The 24,272-nt window shown below is 42.5% G+C and overlaps 1 protein-coding gene across 1 annotated transcript in view; it reads left to right on the top strand.

The window, feature by feature from the left end:
- prrc1 (proline-rich coiled-coil 1) overlaps positions 1–24,272 on the top strand; it is a 46,081-nt gene that overhangs the window by 2,376 nt on the left and 19,433 nt on the right. Inside the window, exons 3-4 of the mRNA XM_014143911.2 lie at positions 137–547; positions 16,852–17,000. Of these exons, the coding sequence (XP_013999386.2) occupies positions 137–547; positions 16,852–17,000 (560 nt within the window). The remainder of the gene's footprint in view (positions 1–136; positions 548–16,851; positions 17,001–24,272) is intronic.

Raw genomic sequence — 24,272 nt, 5'->3', positions numbered from 1 at the left:
TACGCTAAGATTTGGTTGAGTATGGTCTTCGCTCCTACTTTCATGTACATTGTAAATTGGGTGAATTATCCCTTTAAACATTCTCATACTTACCTTATTATTAGTTACTCAATGATACTCTCTTGTTCCCATCCAGGCCTGTCCAGTCCCCTGTCCCTCCCCAGAACCACCGGCATATCCACCTTCACCCCCGAGGGCTTCTCAACCCCCGTCCCTCTCGCTGTCTCCACCTCCATCCCCCCAATCCACTCCTCTGCGCCCCCTCCCTTCAGCAGCCCCATACCCACCCTGTCCTTCCCCCCTCCGCCCATCGGGGGAGCACCTTACACCCCCAGCCCCATGGCCTTCTCCTCCCCCTATCCCTCCGCGTCCCCGATGGGCTCTGTGGCCCTGCCTCCGACCGGTCCGGTGATGTCGGCGCCACCGATGGGCCCGCCCACCACAGGCTTTACCATGAGTGCGGGCTATGACATCACGCGGGGACACGCCGGACGCACACCGCAGACGCCTCTCATGCCCAGTTTCTCCAGCGCCGCCCCGATGACAGGTAAGGATGCCGACTGGCTAGAACTAAAGTAGCCACGTGGTGTAGGCTATATTTGCCGATCTGAACTGATTGCAAAGGCCTCGGTATTATCAATAGCTTCTGGTCTGTTAGGTCATCCTCTCTTGATGAAAAGTGCCTGAGACTTCATTCCCAACACAAGAGTTGTAAAGTGGAAATTGAATGGAAGTCAATGCGTGTCCAAGGTGCTCTCTTCCAATGCCTTTTAGTGCTAAACTGAACTGTCATTGCAATTTATGGTGATGGGGAAAGGTGAACAATTTCAGGTGAAAACCTTAAGATATTCTCTGACTTGGATCTCTTAGAATGCACATTCAAACTTGGTCATCAGTCTGGCGCTTTTACTCTGCCCTCTGTGTGTGTGTGAGATGGGGAAGGGGTCAGTAGGCTAAAGGGAAAGCTATTATCTGTGGTCAAGCAGAGAGGGAAATAAGCCCACCAATTTGAGCGGCTCAGTGGACTGCTAGGTTCCGGGTTGGCCCTCTCTAGGGCTTGACACACACACAGAAACGCACATGGAGAAGAGATACACACAAATTACTCCACTAGTCCTACCCACTCTCCATATGGACATTTTATTTAGCCTGCCCACACCCCAATGGATATCTATTTTTGTCAGTTGTAAATATGTATATACATTAAACAAAAATATAATTTTCCATATGCACAAAGAGCGTATGTCTCTCAAATGTTATGCGCACATTTGTTTACATCTCTGTTAGTGAGCATTTGTGACCGACTGCCTCGATTCGGTCTTATGTAGCAAAATTTGAAATTGTATTTTTTACATTGGATAAAAGTATAGACTCAGAGCAAGAAAATGGTATATCATACATGCAGTTGAAGAACAATGGGAAATAAATTCTGCTTTGAAAGTTGATAAACTTATAACCCCACTTTGGAGAAAATGTTTTGGTACACCTACTGGAGAGCTCTTCTTTGTCTACACCCATTCAGCATCATTCACACCCTCTTTTTTTATTTATTTTTATTTCACCTTAATTTAACCAGGTAGGCTAGTTGAGAACAAGTTCTCATTTACAAGTGCGACTGTGCCTTTAAAGTTGACAGTGCCTTTAAACAGCTTGGAAAATTCCAGAAAATGTCATAGCTTTAGAAGCTTCTGTTAGGCTTATTGACATCATTTGAGTCAATTGGAGGTGTACCTTTTTTAATTTTTTTTCAATTTAACCTTCATTTAACCAGGTAGGCTAGTTGAGAACAAGTTCTCATTTGCAACTGTGACCTGGCCAAGATAAAGCAAAGCAGTTTGACACATACAACAACACATGGACTTCTGGACTTTTTCTGGATCTATGTCAAGTAATGCAAGGTGAAGAAATGGCACAGCAGCCATTTTGGGAGGGGGTGTGGATGACCACACACCATAGCAGTCATCTTTGGAATAAACATGGAATAAACAAACATACAGTCAATAATACAGTAGAAAAAATCTATATACAGTGTGTGCAAATGAGGTAAGATAAGGGAGGTAAGGCAATAAATAGGCCATGGTGGTGAAGTAATTACAATATACCAATTAAACACTGGAGTGATTGATGTGCAGAAGATGAATGTGCAAGTAGAGATACTGGGGTGCAAAGGAGCAAGATAAATACAGTATGGGGATGAGGTAGTTGGTTGGGCTATTTACAGATGAGCTATGTACAGGTGCAACGATCTGTGAGCTGCTCAGATAGCTGATGTTTAAAGTTAGTGAGGGAAATGTAAGTCTCCAGCTTCAGTGATTTTTGCAGTTCGTTCCAGTCATTGGCAGCAGAGAACTGGAAGGAAAGGCGGCCAAAGGAGGAATTGGCTTTGGGGGTGACCTGCTGGAGAGAGATACCTGCTGGAGCGCGTGCTATGGGTGGGTGCTGCTATGATGACCAGTGAGCTGAGATAAGGTGGAGCTTTACCTAGCAGAGACTTGTAGATGACCTGGAGCCAGTGGGTTTGGCGACGAGTATGAAGCGAGGGTCAACCAACGAGAGCGTACAGGTCGCAATGGTGGGTAGTGTATGGGGCTTTGGTGACAAAACGGATGGCACTGTGATAGACTACATCCAATTTGTTGAGTAGAGTGTTGGAGGCTATTTTGTAAATGACATCACCGAAGTGAAGGATCGGTAGGATGGTCAGTTTTACGAGGGTATGTTTGGCAGCATGAGTGAAGGATGCTTTGTTGCGAAATAGGAAGTCGATTCTAGATTTCATTTTGGATTGGAGATGCTTAATGTGAGTCTGGAAGGAGAGTTTACAGTCTAACCAGACACCTAGGTATTTGTAGTTGTCCACGTATTCTAAGTCAGAACCGTCCAGAGTAGTGATGCTGGACGGGCCGGCAGGTGCAGGCAGCGATCTGTTAAAGAGCATGCATTTAGTTTTACTTGCATTTAAGAGCAGTTGGAGGCAACGGAAGGAGAGTTGTATGGCATTGAAGCTCGTTTGGAGGTTAGTTAACACAGTGTCCAAAGAAGGGCCTGAAGTATACAGAATGGTGTCGTCTGCTTAGAGGTGGAGCAGAGAATCACCAGCAGCAAGAGCAACATCATTGATGTATACAGAGTAGAGAGTTGGCCCGAGAATTGAACCCTGAATACCCCCATAGACTACCAGAGGTCCAGACAACAGGCCATCTGATTTGACACACTGAACTCTATCAGAGAAGTAGTTGGTGAACCAGGCGAGGCAGTCATTTGAGAAACCAAGGCTGTTTAGTCTGCTGATAAGAATGTGGTGATTGACAAAGCCTTGGCCAGGTCGATGAATACAGCTGCACAGTAATGTCTCTTATCGATGGTGGTTATGATATCTTAAGCCTTAGTCCCACCCACCTCTAAGGCTTCACATGTGAGGATATTTGCTAAACAGTGATTAGTTTAGTAAACAACCAAAGACTAAAAGTGGTGAAAGTAGCCTACTATAAGGAAAAACTCCATGTAAAAATACACTTTGTCTAGTCCTTGGCCTATATCCTAATCTGACTTTGGTGCAGGTCATGTTGTTCTCCACATTACTGTCTCTGGTAAACACACACTATATATAAATAAAAAGTTGATTTGTCACATACACAGGATACAGAAGGTGTAAACAGTACAGTGAAATGGTTACTTGCATAGTAGCAATATCAAAAACAGAAAGTGCCCAGATAAAAATATTTTATAATTATTAGACGACGCTTACCTGACACACTTGTCTGAATTGATGGGTCATGTGAAGGAAATGCTATAACCAACCCCCAGCCACATCAGGCTAAGTGGATGGGTCATTTAATCATTTGGCGAAGTGTTTCGTTTAGACATGTAGCTAACTAAATAATGAACCGGCATAATCCCAAGTCGTACTACTACTACCAACCATTACAAATGATGTCATAGCTGTAGTATGAATCTGCAGGTAGCTAAAGATAACCAACCAGGTTCAATGTTAGCTAGTTAACATTAGGCTATAACTAAGAATGCAAATAGTTCTGCGATTTGAATAATATTACTACACAGCGAGCCAGCAAGCTAACGTTCACTAGCTAGCTAACAGTACGCTTTAACTTGCAATGAAAACAACTTTCTGACGAAGTTAGAAATGTATAATATCTGAAAATGTAGCTAGACTCTTATCCGTATACATGGATGAACGCTTCACGGCAGACTGCAACCATTTAACTCTGTTTTGTTTGTAGCTACATCTCGTTTGGCCAGCGTTGTCAAGTCCAGTGGAGGCTGGTGACTTGAAAAATTGAGGATGGAAGACCCATGGTATAGTCGCAGAACGAACGACAAAGCGTATTTGAAAAATCATCAAAGAGCTATGATTTTAACCTAAAACTTTAAAGACATTTATAATAAAATATTATGGGGAGTGGGAACAAGAGGGCTACTTACAGCGTTGGGAAGGGCAGCAGTGATTGTATGAGGCATGAATAGAGGTGTTCAGAGGATTGACTTCAGTGCAGGACAGGGTTGAGGCTTCACTACAGGAAAAAGGCTCATCATGGATTGTGTTGGAAAAGAGCCCAACTCCTCCACTAAGGACAGGACAGGATTTGACTGTTAAAGCAAAACTTTAACACACAGTTAGACTAAAGAGCTAAGAATGAGTTAGTCTAAGCAAGGAGTGAAATCACATTGTGTATGTGATTGACTCTACATAGTAATTAAATAAAATATATAGGGGTACTCGCAGTGCTTGTAGAGGAAATATTCAATGTGCTGGTGGATGAAAGGGATTATGGGGAATAACAGACAGCAGAGAACCAGGGCTGTTCAGTTCTTCAGAGGGCCATGGGTGGAGCATGGGGGAAACACTGTTGAAAACAAAATTTTAAATGAATATCAATTACCGTAATTTCCGGACTATAAGCCGCAACTTTTTTCCCAGGCTTTGAACCTCGCGGCTTAAACAATGACGCGGCTAATATATGGATTTTTCCCGCTTTCAAATTTCTTTTCTCCAAAAAAACATTCTGTGACGTGCTCAGTTTTTTGCCGGCATGAAGCTTTCATTAGACCAATGAAATTGCCGAACGGGTTAAGGTCAAACAACTTTTTTGTTTACTGTTTAGATTAAATCAAGCGCTCTCAAACTTCCCATCATTCTGATTACGGTAGTCATTTTGTCACCCTCATCATGGCAAAGACACGGAGAAATGCATATGATGCAGCTTTCAAGTTGAAGGCGATTGATCTGGCTGTTGGAAAAGGAAATGGAGCTGCTGCACCGGAGCTTGGTCTTAATGAGTCGATGATAAGACGTTGGAAACAGCAGCGTGAGGAATTGACTCAGTGCAAAAAGACAACTAAAGCTTTCAGAGGGAAGAAAAGCAGATGGCCCAAACTAGAAAATGAGCTCAAAGACTGGGTCAACACACAGAGAGCAGACGGCCGAGGTGTTTCAACTGTGCAGATCCGACTGAAAGCCAAAACAATCGCCACCGCAATGAAGTTTGAGGATTTTAGAGGTGGACCATCGTGGTGTCTCAGATTTATGAGACGTAAAGGCCTGTCCATCAGGGTACAGACGAGTCTGTGTCAGCAGCTCCCTCCGACTACAAGGAAAAAGTTTCAAACTTCCGCAAATTCACTGATGCAAAGATAGCGGAGTATTCCATTGACCTGCACGACATCATAAATATGGATGAGGTTCCTCTGACGTTTGACCTGCCTCTCACTCGGACTGTCAACAGGAAAGGAGAATCATCCGTCAAGCTGAAAACAACTGGGCATGAAAAAACGCACTTCACCTGTGTTCTGAGCTGCACGGCATCGGGAGAAAAGCTTCCACCGATGGTGATTTTATTTTTTATTTTTTTAAACGCACGACGATGCCAAAAGAAAAATTCCCAAGAGGAATTGTTGTGAAAGTCAACAAGAAAGGATGGATGACGGAAAGCCTAATGCGTGAATGGCATACGGAGTGTTACGGCAAGCGACCGGGAGGATTCTTTCACAGGAACAAGGCATTGCACGTTTTGGACAGCATGAGGGCCCACATAACAGATTCGGTGAAAGAAGCCATCAATAGGACAAACTCAATTCCAGCTGTGATTCCTGGGGCACAACAAAGTATTTGCAGCCACTCGACATCAGTGTAAATCGTGCATTTAAGGTGGCGCTCTGTGTTCAGTGGGAGGCTTGGATGACAAGTGGGGAGAAATCCTTCACTGAAACGGGCCGCATGCGAAGAGCAACTTATGGTCAAGTCTGCCAGTGGGTCCTGACAGCGTGGAGCATTGTCAAAAAATCCACTATCGTCAACGGGTTTCGAAAGGCTGGACTGCTGCGTGTTGAAGAGGGCTCAGCGGGGGATTTGCCTCTGGATGAAAGTGACGAGAGCGACAATGAAAACGATCCAATATCGGATGAAGCAATTCTGAGGCTATTCAACTCCGACACCGAAGGAGAGGACTTCAGTGGTTTCAGTGCACAGGAGGAGGAAGATAGTGACCAATGACTTTCTTGGTAGGCTACTGTTTACTGCTAATTTATTTTTTTGTTACAAGCCGTGTATCGTTGAAGCCTGTGTAAAGTTCATTTGTATCAATGTACCGGTAGGCACCTGCGGCTAATAGACGTGCGGCTTATTTATGTTCAAAATAATACTTTTTTTTAAAATTCAGTGGGTGCGGCTTATATTCAGGTGCGCTTAACCTGTTGGGGCTACAGGTTAGCAATGAACCCCGAGTCGGGATTGCTAACAAGGCTGGAAATTCAAAACATCAAAAATCTAATAATTTCAATTTCTCAAACAATCAACTATTTTACACAATTTAAAAGATAAACATCTCCTTAATCTAACCACATTGTTCGATTTTCAAAGAGGCTTTACGGCAAAAGCATAAAGTTAGATTATGTTAGGACAGTACATAGCCACAAAAGTACAAACATCCATTTTCAATTCAAGGTCAGGCGTCACCAAAAGCAGAAACCAGCTAGAATTATGCACTAACCTTTGTCAATCTCCATCAGATGACACTCCTAGGACATTATGTTATACAATACATGCATTTTTTGTTCCATCAAGTTCATATTTATATCCAAAAACAGCATTTTACAGTAGCGTGAAATTCAGATTTTTTCTTCTCTGAAATGCTTCCGTGAACATAACAAAATTACTATTCGAAAACATTGGTAAATTATAATATTGTCATTCAAAGAATAATATATTATCATCTCGTAATTGCTACTGAATGGCCAGATCTCAAAATAACTTTACTGGGAAATCACATTTTGCAATAAACGGGGTGCTATGCTAAGAACAATAAGCTATGCTATACAGTTAGCATCATCTAATATCGATAATAACATTGTAAATATCCCCTTACCTTTGATTATCTCCATCAGAAGGCACTGCCAGGAATCCCAGGTCCGGAACAAATGTGGTTTCTTTTGACAAAGTTCATAATTTATGTCCAAATAACACCAAGTAGTTAGCGTTCATTATGCTCCCACAAAACGTGGTGGGGGGGGTGTAAAATCACGCCGAAAAGCTAAAAAAACCTAGTAAATAATCTATTTACGTTCGTTCAAACATGTCAAACCTTGTTTAGCATTAATCTTTTGGTCCATTTTTAACGTTAAACATCAGTAATATTTTCACACAACCTATCCTATGTCTAGATAAACAATTATGACAAACTCACGCTTCTCAGATTTATGCGCAGGTGCAAAAAAATGAAGTGACGACATGTCAACTTCCTTGCATTCTAATTTGCTCTCTGTTTATCATAGACGCTTCAAACAACTTTATAAAGATCGTTGACATCTAGTGGAAGCCGTAGGTGTTGCGAAATGAATCCTTTCTCACTATGGTATCTATAAAACAATGACACTAAATAGTACAGTCACAAAATTCACATTTTTTTTAAAATCTATTTTTCACAGGTTTTTGCCTGCAATATGAGTTTTGTTATACTTACAGACACCATTCAAACTGTTTTAGAAAATTCAGAGTGTTTTCTATCCGAATGTGTTAATAATATGCATATCCTAGCTTCTGAGTTGGTGTAGGAGGCAGTTAAATATGGGTACATCTTTTTTTCAAAATGTCTCAATACTGCCCCCTAGCCCCAATTAAAGAAGTCCATTCTAGAGGTCGACCGATTTGATTTTTCAACGCCGATACCGATTATTGGAGGACCCCAAAAAACCAATACCGATTAATCGGACGATTTGTTTTATTTTTTATTCTTTAATCTGTTTCTTTTAAATTTGTAATAATGACAATTACAACAATACTGAATGAACACTTATTTTAACTTAATATAATACATCAATAAAATCAATTTAGCCTCAAATGAATAATGAAACATGTTCCATTTGGTTTAAATAATGCAAAACACAGTGTTGGAGAAGAAAGTAAAAGTGCATTATGTGCCATGTAAGAAAGCTAACGTTTAAGTGCCTTGCTCAGAACATGGGAACATATGAAAGCTGGTGGTTCTTTTTAACATGAGTCTTCAATATTCCCAGGTAAGAAGTTTTAGGTTGTAGTTATTATAGGAATTATAGGACTATTTCAATCTATACGATTTGTATTTCATATACCTTTGACTATTGGATGTTCTGATAGGCACTTCAGTATTGCCAGTGTAACAGTATAGCTTCCGTCCCTCTCCTCGCTCCTACCTGGGCTCGAACCAGGAACACATCGACAACAGCCACCCTCGAAGCAGTGTTACCCATGTAGAGGAAGGGGAACAACTACTCCAAGTCTCAGAGCGAGTGACGTTTGAAACGCTATTAGCGCGCACCCGGCTAACTAGCTAGCCATTTCACATCGGTTACTCCAGCCTCATCTTGGGAGTTGATAGGCTTGAAGGGGTGGGTATAATTTGTGGAACGTTCCAACAGGAATCTGTTCCAAAAAACGTAAAGTAAAAAGTTGCCAACCAACAACGCATACAAAGTAGCAACGCATACAAACCTAGCTAACTAGCTGCCGAGTAGGCATCAACTCACCACGTAGCTTATTCTTAATGTTTGTCCATAGGCAACCAGAGTGAGGACAGACATTTTTCGGAATAAACGCGATGAGTGAAAAACGCAATGAAATAGACCACTCCCTACCCGGTATCTTATTCTGCCGCTATACAACTTTGTATGCGTTGTTTTTTGGCAACCTTGTTATTTACGAAGTTTTTGGAATAGATTCCTGTTAGAACGTTCCACAAATTATACCCACCCGGGTTGAAGTCATAAACAGCGCAATGCTTGAAGCACAGCGAAGGGCTGCTGGCAAAACGCACGACAGTGCTGTTTGAATGAATGCTTACAAGCCTGCTGGTGCCTACCACCGCTCAGTCAGACTGCTCTATCAAATCATAGACTTATTTATAATATAATAAACACACAGAAATACGAGCCTTAGTTCATTAATATGGTCGAATCCGGAAACTATCATCAAAAAAAAAAAAGTTTTTCCTTTCAGTGAAATACGGAACCGTTCCGTATTTCATCTAACGGGTGGCATCCCTAAGTCTAAATATTCCTGTTACATTGCACAACCTTCAATGTTATGTCATAATTACGTAAAATTCTGGCAAATTAGTTCGCAACGAGCCAGGCGGCCCAAACTGTTGCATATACCCTGACTCTGCGTGCAATGAACGCTAGAGATGTGACACAATTTCATGTTAGCAGGCAATATTAACTAAATTTCTTTCATTCAGATCTAGGATGTGTTGTTTAAGTGTTCCCTTTATTTTTTTGAGCACTATATATACTTGTGTATTGATTTTAAAGAAAGGCATTGATGTTTATGGTTAGGTACATTGGTGCAACGACAGTGCTTTTTTCGCAAATGCGCTTGTTAAATCAACACCCGTTTGTCGAAGTAAGCTGTGATTCAATGAGAAATTAACAGGCACCGCATCGATTATATGCAACGCAGGACACGTTAGATAAACTAGTAATATCATCAACCATGTGTAGTTAACTAGTGATTATGTTAAGATTGATAGTTTTTTATAAAATAAGTTTAATGCTAGCTAGCAACTTACCTTGGCTTCTTGCTGCCCTCGCGTAACAGGTAGTCAACCTGCCATGCAGGCTCCGCGTGGAGTGCAATGTAAGGCAGGTGGTTAGAGCGTTGGACTAGTAACCGAAGGTTGCAAAAACGAATCCCCCCTGAACAAGGCAGTTAACCCCCGTTCCTAGGCCATCATTGAAAATAAGAATGTGTTCTTAATCTAACTTGCCTAGCTAAATAAAGGTGTAAAAAAAATATATATATATATATATAACTTTTTTAAATTAATCGGCAAATCGGTGGCCAAAAATACCGATTACCGATTGGTATGAAAATTTGAAATCGGTCCTAATTAATCGGTCGACCTCTAGTCCATTCTACTCATAGTCTACTTGGCATACTGGTCGATGGCCTTTTCGTACCAGTGAGGATTTTTCTTCATTTATTTAAGATTAATAGCACTATTACCTCTGCAAGCTCCCTGTAGTTGCCTTTGTTAGCGTACCTTTCCCTCTCGACGTTTCCTCAAAGCTAATTCTTGCATGCCCAAAAATGCAGTGGTGTCGTTAAGCCACTTGAGTACATCCCTGTTTGTTTTTACTTTCTCGTTGTGTTGCTCAGTTTGAATACGCAGAGCTTCGTCCATTACATGATCGATGTGGCTGTTTCCCAGAATCTTAAATATGATGTAGGCATTTATATGCTCCCCACTTTTGTGATTCCGTTTAGCTGAACACTCAATGTTCTTCAAGTCACAGTACCCCCCACCTTGCCCAATGCTCAGACTTTTCAAAAAGAAGGCAATACAGGAGGCTTGATGAAAGGCTCCCTTTTAACCAGCTATACTTTTGATACCAATTGGTACTGAACGCCCTCTCCTTTTCATCCTTCATGAAACTGATCTCAGTCAGAGGTTGACTCTCGGTTTTAATTTGCACCTTTTCTGTGTACCCCAGAGAATGAAAGGGGTTCTTCAACAAAAAGTCCACAACATTTTCAGTAGCGTTAGTCATTCAGGCAGGGAACTGTACGCTCATTCTGCTAGCTAGCTACTGCTACTTGCTACTGAAGTTAGTAAGGCAAATGTAAATATTTTTTTTGTCCAGTTAATACAATTTAAGTTCTAAAACCAATAAAATAATTGTATATACCTCAGTCTCCTGTAATTAGAAAAAAACGAATTAGAATTGAATATCCAAAAAATGCTCAACTATCACTCTTCGGGCTCCCGAGTGGGACAGTGGTCTATGGCATTGCATCTCAGTGCTAGAGGCGTCACTACAGACACCCTGGTTCGATTCCAGGCTGTATCACAACCGGCCGTGTTTGGGAGTCCCATAGGGCGGCGCACAATTTGGCCCGGCATCGTCCAGGTTTGCCCGGTGTAGGCCTTCATTGTAAATAAGAATTTGTTCATAACTGACTTGCCTAGTTAAATGTAAACATAATCACTCTTAATCTCTATCCAACAATGTCACCAAGCTTCTCAACACATATAACCTCCATAATGCTCTGTGGCACAATCCCAATGCAACACACTAGGTTCATTCTCTGATCCTAATCCTGTGATTGGATGAGCAATATGTCAGTTCATACTGCGAAAGCTTTGATTGTTTCGAGGATGTTCTCCGGAAGTGGTCATAATTACCATGTACACTACCGTTAAGTTTGGGGTCACTTAGAAATGTCCTTGTTTTCATACATGAAATGAGTGGCAAAATGAATGGGAAATATAGTCAAGACGTTGACAAGGTTATAAATAATGATTTTTATTTGAAATAATTGTCCTTCAATCTTTGCTTTCGTCAAAGAATCCTCCATTTGCAGCAATTACAGCCTTGCAGACCTTTGGCATTTTAGTTGTCAATTTGTTGAGGTAATCTGAAGAGATTTCACCCCATGCTTTCTGAAGCACCTCCCACAAGTTGGATTGGCTTGATGGGCAATTCTTATGTACAATATGGTCAAGCTGCTCCCACAACAGCACAGTAAGGTTGAGATCCGGTGACTGTGCTGGCCACTCCATTATAGACAGAATACCAGCTGACTGCTTCTTCCCTAAATAGTTCTTGCAATGTTTGGAGCTGTGCTTTGGGCAATTGTCCTTTTGTAGGAGGAAATTGGCTCCAATTAAGCGTCGTCCACAGGGGATGGCATTGCGTAGCAAAATTGACTGATGGCCTTCTTCAAGATCCCTTTTACCCTGTATAAATCTCCCACTTTACCACCACCAAAGCACCCCCAGACCATCACATTGCCTCCACCATGCTTGACCATGCTTGACCATGACCATACTTGGCGTCAAGCACTCCTCCAGCATCTTCATTTTTTTCTGCGTCTCACAAATGTTCTTCTTTGTGATCTGAACACCTCAAACTTAGATTCGTCTGTCCATAACGCTTTTTTCCAATCTTCCTCTGTCCAGTGTCTGTGTTATTTTCCCCATCTTAATCTTTTCTTTTTATTGGGCAGGCTTGGATATGGCTTTTTTTGTTGCAACTCTGCCTAGAAGGCCAGCATCCCGGAATTGCCTCTTCACTGTTGACTTTGAGACTGGTGTTTTGCGGGTAGTATTTAATGAAGCTGCCAGTTGAGGACTTGTGAGGTGTCTGTTTCTCAAACTAGATACTCTAATGTACTTGTACTTGTCCTTTTGCTCAGTTGTGCACCGGGGCCTCCCACTCCTCTTTCCATTGTGGTTAGCGCCAGTTTGCGCTGTTCTGTGAAGGGAGTAGTACACAGCATAGTACGAGATCTTCAGTTTCTTGGCAATTTCTCGCATGGAATAGCCTTCATCTCTCAGAACAAGAATAGACTGATGAGTTTCAGAAGAAAGGTCTTTGTTTCTGGCCATTTTGAGCCTGTAATTGAACCCACAGTTGCTCCAGATACTCAACTAGTCTAAAGAAGGCCAGTTTTATTGCTTCTTTAATTTGCACAACAGTTTTCAGCTGTGCTAACATAATTGCAAAAGGGTTTTCTAATGATGAATTTGAATTAGCTAATACAACGTGCCATTGGAACACAGGAGTGATGGTTGCTGGTAATGGACCTCTACACCTATGTCGATATTCCATAAAATATCTGCCGTTTCCAGCTACAATAGTCATTTACAACATTAACAGTGTCTACACTGTATTTCTGATCAATTTGATGTTATTTTAATGGACAAAACTTTGCTTTTCTTTCAGAATTTCTAAGTGACCCCAAACTTTTGAATGGTAGTGTATGTCTATGGAAGGGGTTGAGGCCTACGAGCCTCCTAGGTTTTGTATTGAAGTCAATGTAGCCAGAGGCGGACGGAAGCTAGCTGTCCTCCGGCTACTCTATGGTGCTACAGTATTGCAAAACAGTGTATTTCTATCCATTATTTGGTGACATATGAATATATTTAGTATAGTTTCACTATTTTTATGGAATGTCATTGAGGATGGTCCTCTGAGGAGCCTCCACTGGTCAAGTCACTCCGGTTCACAATGTCTGGCTTGTGCAGAAAGTAGTATTTCACGTTTTCCAACACATCTGTCTATAGCACCTGATAAATTCACGGTATCAATGTTGTTGAGAAAAGTAGCAAAACCTTTGTAGTTCTGGATGGCTAACGTTATCCATTTCAAAAACGGCACAGCTGCCCACTGCACTGAGGATAGGAAACTCTGTCACCTCCGATAAATCCACTATAATTGAGAATTTCAACAAGCATTTTTCTACGGCTGGCCATGCTTTCCACCTGGCTACCCCTACCGCGGTCAATAGCACTGCACCCCCCACAGCTACTTGCCCAAGCCTTCTTCATTTCTCCTTCTCCCAAATCTAGTCATCTGATGTTCTGAAAGAGCTGCAAAATCTGGACCCCCACAAATCAGCTGGGCTAGACAATCTGGACCCTTTCTTTCAAAAATTATCTGCTGAAATTGTTGCAACCCCTATTACTAGCCTGTTCAAACTCTCTTTTGTGTCGTCTGAGATTCCAAAAGATTGGAAAGCAGCTGCTGTCATCCCCCTCTTCAAAGGAGGGGTCACTCTTGACCCAAACTGCTACAGACATACATCTATCCTACCCTGCCTTTCTAAGGTCTTCGAACGCCAAGTCAACAAACAAATTACCGACCATTTCGAATCCCACCGCACCTTCTCCGCTATGCAATCTGCTTTCAGAGCTGGTCATGGGTGCACCTCAGCCACGCTCAAGGTCCTAAACGATATCGTAACCGCCATCGATAAGAAACAATACTGTGCTGCCGTTTTCATCGACCTGGCCAAAGCTTTCGACTCTGTCAATCACCACATCCTCATCGGCAGACTCAATAGCCTTGGTTTCTCAAATGATTGCCTCGCCTGGTTCACCAACTACTTCTCTGATGGAGTTCAATGTGTCAAATCGGAGGGCCTGTTGTCCGGGCCACTGGTAGTCTCTATGGGGGTGCCACAGGGTTCAATTCTTGGGCCAACTCTTTTCTCTGTATACATCAATGATGTCGCTCTTGCTGCTGGTGAATCTCTGATCCACCTCTACGCAGACGACACCATTCTGTATACCTCTGGCCCTTCTTTGGACACTGTGTTAACAACCCTCCAGACGAGCTTCAATGCCATACAACTCTCCTTCTGTGGCCTCCAACTGCTCTTAAATGCAAGTAAAACTAAATGCGTGCTCTTAAACCGATCGCTGCCCGCACCTGCCCGCCCGTCCAGCATCCCTACTCTGGACGGTTCTTACTTAGAATATGTGGACAACTACAAATACCTAGGTGTCTGGTTAGACTGCAAGCTCTCCTTCCAGACTCGCATCAAACATCTCCAATCTAAAGTTAAATCTAGAATTGGCTTCCTATTTCGCAACAAAGCATCCATCACTCATGCTGCCAAACATACCCTCGTAAAACTGACCATCCTACCGATCCTCGACTTCGGCGATGTCATTTACAAAATAGCCTCCAATACCCTACTCAATAAACTCGATGCAGTCTATCGCAGTGCCGTCCGTTTTGTCACCAAAGCCCCATATACTACCCACCACTGCGACCTGTACGCTCTCGTTGGATGGCCCTCGCTTCATACTCGTCGCCAAACCCACTGGCTCCAGGTCCTCTACAAGACCCTGGTAGGTAAAGTTCCCCCCTCATCTCAGCTCACTGGTCACCATAGCAGCACCCAGCTGTAGCACGCTCTCCAGCAGTTATATCTCTCTGGTCACCCCCAAAGCCAATTCCTCCTTTGGCTGTCTCTCCATCTAGTTCTCCGCTGCCAATGACTGGAACGAACTACAAAAATCTCTGAAACTGGAAACACTTATCTCCCTCACTAGCTTTAAGCACCAGCTGTCAGAGCAGCTCACAGATCACTGCACCTGTACATAGCCCATCTATAATTTAGCCCAAACAACTACCTCTTCCCCTACAGTATTTATTTATTTATTGCATTTTGCTCCTTTGCACCCCATTATTTCTACTTTGCACTTTCTTCCACTACAAATCTACCATTCCAGTGTTTTACTTGCTATATTGTATTTACTTTGCCACAATGGCCTTTTTTGCCTTTACCTCCCTTATCTCACCTCATTTGCTCACATTGTATATAGACTTATTTTTCTACTGTATTATTGACTGTATGTTTGTTTTACTCCATGTGTAACTCTGTGTTGTTGTATGTGTCGAACTGCTTTGCTTTATCTTGGCCAGGTCGCAATTGTAAATGAGAACTTGTTCTCAACTTGCCTACCTGGTTAAATAAAGGTGAAATAAAATAAAGGACTATCACCATACTGAGCAGCTCACGTTATAAACAGAAGCATGCTACATCAGTGATGCCAACCTAGCAATTTTGTTGTTAGATTTAGCAACTTTTCAGACTACCCTGGCAACTTTCTTTTCAATCAGCACCTAGCAACAAATTTAGCCACTTTAAAAAATATATTTGGAACTTTTTAGCAACTTTTGAAAAGTGACTCAAAGCTATAATGCACGCATTTTCCCTCAAAATGACACAAACGATTTTCTCTGTCACTTCTCTGTCACACGCTGCAAAAGTGCATTGTGAGTGACGTCAGCAGCAGGCGCTCAGCTCGTGCACAGGCAGCAGCAGGCCAGCAAATTGCAAATCATGACGCAGTTTTACGTTATCACACAATGTCATTTAGCAACTTTTAGCAACAAATCAACCTGTCTCTAACAACTTCCCCTGAAAATTAGTTGACAACACTGTGCTAAATGGCAGACCAATCCAAACTCATCTCCTGGCATGTCCAGCCCATCCATTATCTCAGCCAATCATGGCTAGCAGGAAGGTTCCTGTCTTTTTCCGTGGCTAAACCAACTAGACTCGTAATTTAACCATTTGTATTTACAGATGGAGTACAAGTTTGTAATTAAGACACATGAAAGTTTTTGATAAAGGTATGTTTACATTCAAATGCCTCTCCTGTGAAGTAGTGACGTGCGACATACGCCTAGTTTCCTCAAACGAGTCACATTTCTCCCTTGCAAAGATAATCCATCCACCTGACGGCATATCAAGTAGTTGATTTAAACATGATCATTACACATTTGCATCTTGTGCTGGGGACCAAAAATTTGCAGTTTTGTTACATAAAACAATGCCACAGATGTATCAAGTTGAGGGATGGCATGCTGACTGCAGGAATCTCCACCAGAGCTGTTGCCAGAGATTTGAATGTTAATTTCTCTACCATAAGCCGCCTCAACGTCATTTTGAAACATGTTTTCTGTTGCGAAAACATTTCCTTTTGGTGCCTAATGAACACAACCCTGGTATACAGTGGGTTATGATGAGTGGTAACGGTATTCATGATGTCTCTCTTCCAGGGGTAGTATCCAACCCAATGGTGCAACAGCCAATGATGTCAGGGGGTCTAGACGCCGGCTCCCCCATAACCTTCCCTGAGGTCGAAAACGAGGACCCCCGCCTCGCCGTAGATGCCAATGCGGGCGGCGGCATTTGGGGTTTCTTCAAGGTACGTCTTTTTCAGTAATTTCGGTAGTGCAGTGGATGTTTTTATGCACCTGACACTCTCAAAGTAATGTGAACACACACACACACACACAGTAGTGGACATCAGTGTCGTGTTCATTAGGAGAAAGTTTTAAAATGTTGTACAACGGAAATAGGCTTTTCTATTTCACAAGCCCAGGTAGTCCTTCCCTGTTTCAGTCCGTTTTCTTCGGTTTGATGGCTAATGAACACAACCCAGGCAACACAGCAGGGCTGCCTTTTTAAAAGCAGGAAACGCTTACTAAACTAAAAACAGGACTAATGCTGGTCCCGTGTGGCTCAGTTGGTAGAGCATGGGGTTTGCAACGCCAGGGTTGTGGGTTCGATTCCCATGGGGGACCAGTACGGGAAATAAATGTATGAAATGTATGCATTCACTACTGTAAGTCGCTCTGGATAAGAGCGTCTGCTAAATGATTTAAATGTAAATGTACGAGGAAGATGGCAGGCGGTAAACCGGATGTCATTGGTTTCAATGAGAGCGCAATGGTAAATGCCATTAAGGCTGGCGGTGAATGCTGTCAGAAGCCACGGTAGACAGGACTTGCCGCCAGAGTTAAAATATTTCAACTTTTGCCATCTGCCGCAGCGTTGTTTTCTTCCTGATGTGATTTGCACTGTTTGCTGAAATCACTGTAGCAACACATACAGTCGTGCTGACTTGCTTTTGCCGTTAGTCTGTCTTTTGTGTCCTTCGTCAAAACGCAACATAAGTCAATAGTGCAAAGACAGGCGGTGTCAGAGGAAGGCCAGAAAAACTGTCAAGAAAGTCAGCCAGGTCATTGACTGTTCTCTCTACTACTGCACGGCAAACACCAGAGTGCAAAGTATGGGACCAAAAGACTCCTGAACAGCTTCTACCCCCAAGCCATAATACTGATGAAATATTTCAAAAAAAAATGTTTTACCCATTCTCCACACAAATATATTATGTATTTTTTACAGCTTTTTTTTTGTTGCTACATATATTTTACATATCACACTTTACATATTTTACATACTGTGCCTGGTACAGCAATCACATAACAGTAATACATTACCAAAGCGACTGCTGGAACAGTTAATCAAATGGCTACCCTGACTATTTGCACTGACTCTCTTGCACTGGCTCTATGCACACTCACTGGCCTCTACCTACACATACTACACTGACACTCCAACACAGACTCGTATTGAGGCCACTCACACATAAACACACTTTCACTCTTCACATACGCTGCTGCCACTCTGTTTATTATCAATCCTGACTGTCTAGACACTTTTACCCCTACCTACATGTACATATTACCTCAACTACCTCGTACACCTGCACATTGACTCGGTACAAGTACTCCTTGTATAAAGTCTTGTTATTGTTATTTAATTGTGTTACTATTTCCTTGTTTGTTTTTGGCACATTTTTCTTACTTTTTAACTCTGAATTGTTGGGAAAGAGCTCGTAAGTAAGCATTTCACGGTAAAGTCTACACCTGTTGTATTTGGCGCATGTGACAAATATGATTTGACTTGATACATATGAGTTCTTTGCTCTTCTAAAGCACAATAGCGCATTTCAACCTGATGTATGCTATCAGGCATTCAGATCAATTTCATGTCTTTGCACTGAGTTTCGTAAACACCTTTCCTGCATATTAAACAGTTCCTTGTCTCTTTCTTCCGTCACAAAAGAGAAAAAACAAGTGAACTTTCCCAGCCTGTTTCCCAGACACTGATGACGCCTACACAACAAAAATCATGCTTTGTTGAATTTGAATTGAGCCGCGTACTAGGTATAATCTGTGTCCGGGGAAACCGGCCCCTTGACATTTAACTAAATCTCTTAATAAGTCTACTTTATAAAACACTCACGGTCCAAATGTAATTTAGGCTGCTTTTACACAGGCAGCCCAATTATTTTGCCTAATCAGATCTGCTATTTTGACAGTAATTGGGCAAAAGATCAGAAGTGGAGCTGCCTGTGTAAACGCATCCATTTTGGCACAAACACGTCACAGACCCATTTTGTATGATAAACCTTCAGTCAATGTACTGCCAGAACCGAATCTCCAGTCGCTCAATACGCAACAGCCTGTATTGGGGAAACACTTTCCTGGACTACACCCATAAATTGTCTGCTAATGCTATCAGTGTTGCGTTAGATGACCAGTACGTCTGGTAATATCCAGGGCTGCAGCCCAAAGGGCTCCTTATTCTCTATGGGCCCTGGACAAATTAAGTGCCTTATAAAGGGAATTGGGTGCCATTTCAGGTCTTCTTCCTCCTATTCATCTGGCTGGCTGGCAAGGAGGACTGTGGTATGCCTCAGACAGTTAGGGAGACAGTCGCGATCAGGAGCACAGCTTGTCTGATAATAAGGCCAAATGGTATCTTTCCAGTCTCTACTGGGAATAAGGCCAAATGGTATCTATCCAGTCTCTACTGGGAATAAGGCCTAATGGTATCTATCCAGTCTGTACTGGGAATAAGGCCTAATGGTATCCATCCAGTCTGTACTGGGAGTAAGGCCGAATGGTATCCATCCAGTCTCTACTGGGAATAAGGTTGAATGGTATCTATCCAGACTCTACTGGGAATAAGGCCTAATGGTATCCATCCAGTCTCTACTGGTATCTATCCAGTCTCTACTGGGAATAAGGCCTAATGGTATCTATCCAGTCTCTACTGGGAATAAGGCCTAATGGTATCCATCCAGTCTCTACTGGTATCTATCCAGTCTCTACTGGGAATAAGGCCGAATGGTATCCATCCAGTCTGTACTGGGAGTAAGGCCTGATGGTATCTATCCAGTCTCTACTGGGAATAAGGCCTGATGGTAACCATCCCGTCTCTACTGGGAATAAGGCCTGATGGTACCCATCCCGTCTCTACTGGGAATAAGGCCTGATGGTAACCATCCCGTCTCTACTGGGAATAAGGCCTGATGGTAACCATCCCGTCTCTACTGGGAATAAGGCCTGATGGTAACTATCCCGTCTCTACTGGGAATAAGGCCTGATGGTATCTATCCCGTCTCTACTGGGAATAAGGCCTGATGGTATCTATCCCGTCTCTACTGGGAATAAGGCCTGATGGTATCTATCCCGTCTCTACTGGGAATAAGGCCTGATGGTATCTATCCCGTCTCTACTGGGAATAAGGCCTGATGGTATCTATCCCGTCTCTACTGGGAATAAGGCCTGATGGTATCTATCCCGTCTCTACTGGGAATAAGGCCTGATGGTATCTATCCAGCAAGGTTTCTGTTAGGAAAATGTTGCACCGTACATTTGACCGGAAACTTTTTAATTTACCAGACATTTTGAGAAATCTGCCGGACCCATATGCATTGGGTGTGTAACCTGATTATGGTGTTCACCCACGGTGCTCAGAATGACAGATCACATTTAGATTATGGTAATTATATTAATAGACCATGCAAGTTGAGGGTGCAACTATTTGCAATCAAATCAAATGTATTTATATAGCCCTTCGTACATCAGCTGATATCTCAAAGTGCTCTACAGAAACCCAGCCTAAAACCCCAAACAGCAAGCAATGCATGTGAAAGAAGCACGGTGGCTAGGAGAAACTCCCTAGGAAAAACTCCCTAGAAAGGCCAAAAACCTAGGAAGAAACCTAGAGAGGAACCAGGCTATGAGGGGTGGCCAGTCCTCTTCTGGCTGTGCAGGGTGGATATTATAACAGAACATGGTCAAGATGTTAAAATGTTCATAAATGACCAGCATGGTCAAATAATAATAATCATAGTAGTTGTCGAGGGTGCAACAAGCACGTCCGGTGAACAGGTCAGGGTTCCATAGCCGCAGGCAGAACAGTTGAAACTGGAGCAGCAGCACGGCCAGGTGGACTGGGGACAGCAAGGAGTCATCATACCAGGTAGTCCTGAGACATGGTCCTAGGGCTCAGGTCCTCCGAGAGAAAGAGAGAATTAGAGAGAGCATATTTAAATTCACACAGGACACCGGATAAGACGAGAAATACTCCAGATGTAACAGACTGACCCTAGCCCCCCGACACACAAACTACTGCAGCATAAATACTGGAGGCTGAGACAGGAGGGATCAGAAGACACTGTGGCCCCATCCGATGATACCCCCGGACAGGGCCAAACAGGGAGGATATAACCCCACCCACTTTGCCAAAGCACAGCCCCCACACCACTAGAGGGATGTCTCCAACCACCAACTTACCGTCCTAAGACAAGGCCGAGTATAGCCCACAACGATCTCCGCCATGGCACAACCCAAGGGGGGGCACCAACCCAGACAGGAAGACCACGTCAGTGACTCAACCCACTCAAGTGACGCACCCCTCCCATGGACGGCATGGAAGAACACCAGTAAGCCAGTGACTCAGCCCCTGTAATAGGGTTAGAGGCAGAGAATCCCAGTGGAAAGAGGGGAACCGGCAAGGCAGAGACAGCAAGGGCGGTTCGTTGCTCCAGCCTTTCCGTTCACCTTCACACTATACTTAATCATAGGACCTACTGAAGAGAGAATTCTTCAGTAAAGACTTAAAGGTTGAGACTGAGTCTGCGTCTTTCACATTGGTAGGCAGACCATTCCATAAAAATGGAGCTCTAGGAGAAAGCCCTACCTCCAGCCGTTTGCTTAGAAATTCTAGGGACAATTAGGAGGCCTGCGTCTTGTGACCGTAGCGTACGTGTAGGTATGTACGGCAGGACCAAATCGGAACGATGGGTAGGAGCAAGCCCATGTAATGCTTTGTAGGTTAGCAGTAAAACCTTGAAATCAGCCCTTGCCTTAACCTCTTGGGGCTAGGTGGGACGCTAGCGTGCCACCCGTGGTGCACTCCATCAACAGCAGGTGCATTTCAAGAGCGGCAAATTTGAATCCAAATAAATGTCAAAATTCAAATTTTTCAAAAATACAACTATTTTACACCATTTGAAAGATAAACATCTTAATCTAACCACGTTTTACGATTTCAAAAAGGTTTTACGGCGAAAGCATAAATTTAGAGTATGTTAGGACAGTACATTTACAAGAGTTGTGTGTAATGTTTTGTCAAGTCAAAGACAGGGTCACCAAAACCATAAAACCAGCTAAAATGATGCACTAACCTTTTACAATCTCCATCAGATGACACTCCTAGGACATTATGTTAGACAATGCATGCATTTTTAGTTCTATCAAGTTCATATTTATATCCAAAAACAGCGTTTTACTATGGCATTGATGTTGAGGAAATCGTTTCCCTCCAATAACCGGCAGTCAAGTCAGCGTAACAAATTAAATAATTAAAATTAGAAAACATTGGTAAAATATTATATTGTCATTTAAAGAATTATAGATTTACATCTCTTGAACTCAATCAACTTGCCAGATTTAAAAATAACCTTACTGGGAAATCACACTTTGCAATAATCTGAGCACTGCGCCCAGAAAAATACGCGTTGCGATACAGACTAGACGTCATGTTGGGGAGATCTAAAATCGAAAATACTATGTAAATAATCCATTACCTTTGATTCTCTTCATCAGATGTCACTTCCAGGTATCACAGGTCCATAACGAATGTAGTTTTGTTCAAAAAAGCTCATCATTTATGTCCAAAAATCTCCGTCTCGTTAGCACATGATGTAAGCCAGCCGGACTTCTCGTCATGAACGAGGGGAAAAAATATATTTCCGTTCGTTCAAACATGTCAAACGTTGTATAGCATAAATCATTAGGGCCTTTTTTAACCAGAACATGAATAATATTCAAGGTGGACGAATGCATACTCTTTTATAACGTATTGGAACGAGGGTACCCAACATGAACTCGCACGCCAGGTGTCTAATGGGACATCATCGTTCCATGGCTCTTGTTCGGTCAGATCTCCCTCCAGAAGACTCAAAACACTTTGTAAAGGCTGGTGACATCTAGTGGAAGCAATAGGAAGTGCCAAAATATTCCTAAACCCCTGTGTTTTTCAATGGGATAGGTTTAAAGTCAATACAACACATCAGGTATCCACTTCCTGTCAGAAAATGTCTCAGGGTTTTGCCTGCCAAATGAGTTCTGTTATACTCACAGACACCATTCAAACAGTTTTGGAAACTTTAGAGTGTTTTCTATCCATATATAATAAGTATATGCATATTCTAGTTACTGGGTAGGATTAGTAACCAGATTAAATCGGGTACATTTTTTTTATCCAGACGTGCAAATGCTGCCCCCTAGACCCAACAGGTTAACAGGAAGCCAGTGTAGGGAGGCTAGCACTGGAGTAATTTGATCAAATTTTTTGGTTCTAGTCAGGATTCTAGCAGCCGTATTTAGCACTAACTGAAGTTTGTTTAGTGCTTTATCCGGGTAGCCGGAAAGTAGAGCATTGCAGTAGTCCAGCCTAGAAGTAACAAAAGCATGGATTAATTTTTCTGCGTCATTTTTGGACAGAAAGTTTCTGATTTTTGCAATGTTACGTAGATGGAAAAAAGCTGTCCTTGAAATAGTCTTGATACGTTCTTCAAAAGAGAGCTCAGGGTCCAGAGTAACGCCGAGGTCCTTCAGTTTTATTTGAGACGACTGTACAACCATCCAGATTAATTGTCAGATTCAACAGAAGATCTCTTTGTTTCTTGGGACCTAGAACAAGCATCTCTGTTTTGTCCGAGTTTAAAAGTAGAAAGTTTGCAGCCATCCACTTCTTTATGTCTGAAACACAGGCTTCTAGCGAGGGCAATTTTGGGGCTTCACCATGTTTCATTGAAATGTACAGCTGTGTGTCGTCCGCATAGCAGTGAAATTTAACATTATGTTTTCGATTGACATCCCCAAGAGGTAAAATATATAGTGAAAACAATAGTGGTCCTAAAACGGAACCTTGAGGAACACCGAAATTTACAATTGATTTGTCAGAGGACAAACCATTCACAGAGACAAACTGATATCTTTCCGACAGATAAGATCTAAACCAGGCCAGAACTTGTCCATGTAGACCAATTTGAGTTTCCAATCTCTCCAAAAGAATGTGGTGATCGATGGTATCAAAAGCGGCACTAAGATCTAGGAGCACGAGGACAGATGCAGGGCCTCGGTCTGACGTCATTAAATTTACCACCTTCACAAGTGCAGTCTCAGTGCTATGATGGGGTCTAAAACCAGACTGAAGCGTTTCGTATACATTGTTTGTCTTCAGGAAGGCAGTGAGTTGCTGTGCAACAGCTTTTTCCAAAAAAATTGAGAGGAATGGAAGATTCGATATAGGCCGATAGTTTTTTATAATT

Source organism: Salmo salar, chromosome ssa01 (assembly GCF_905237065.1).
Source record: "Salmo salar chromosome ssa01, Ssal_v3.1, whole genome shotgun sequence".
NCBI lineage: Eukaryota > Metazoa > Chordata > Actinopteri > Salmoniformes > Salmonidae > Salmo > Salmo salar.
This window is presented reverse-complemented; position numbering and strand designations above follow the sequence as displayed.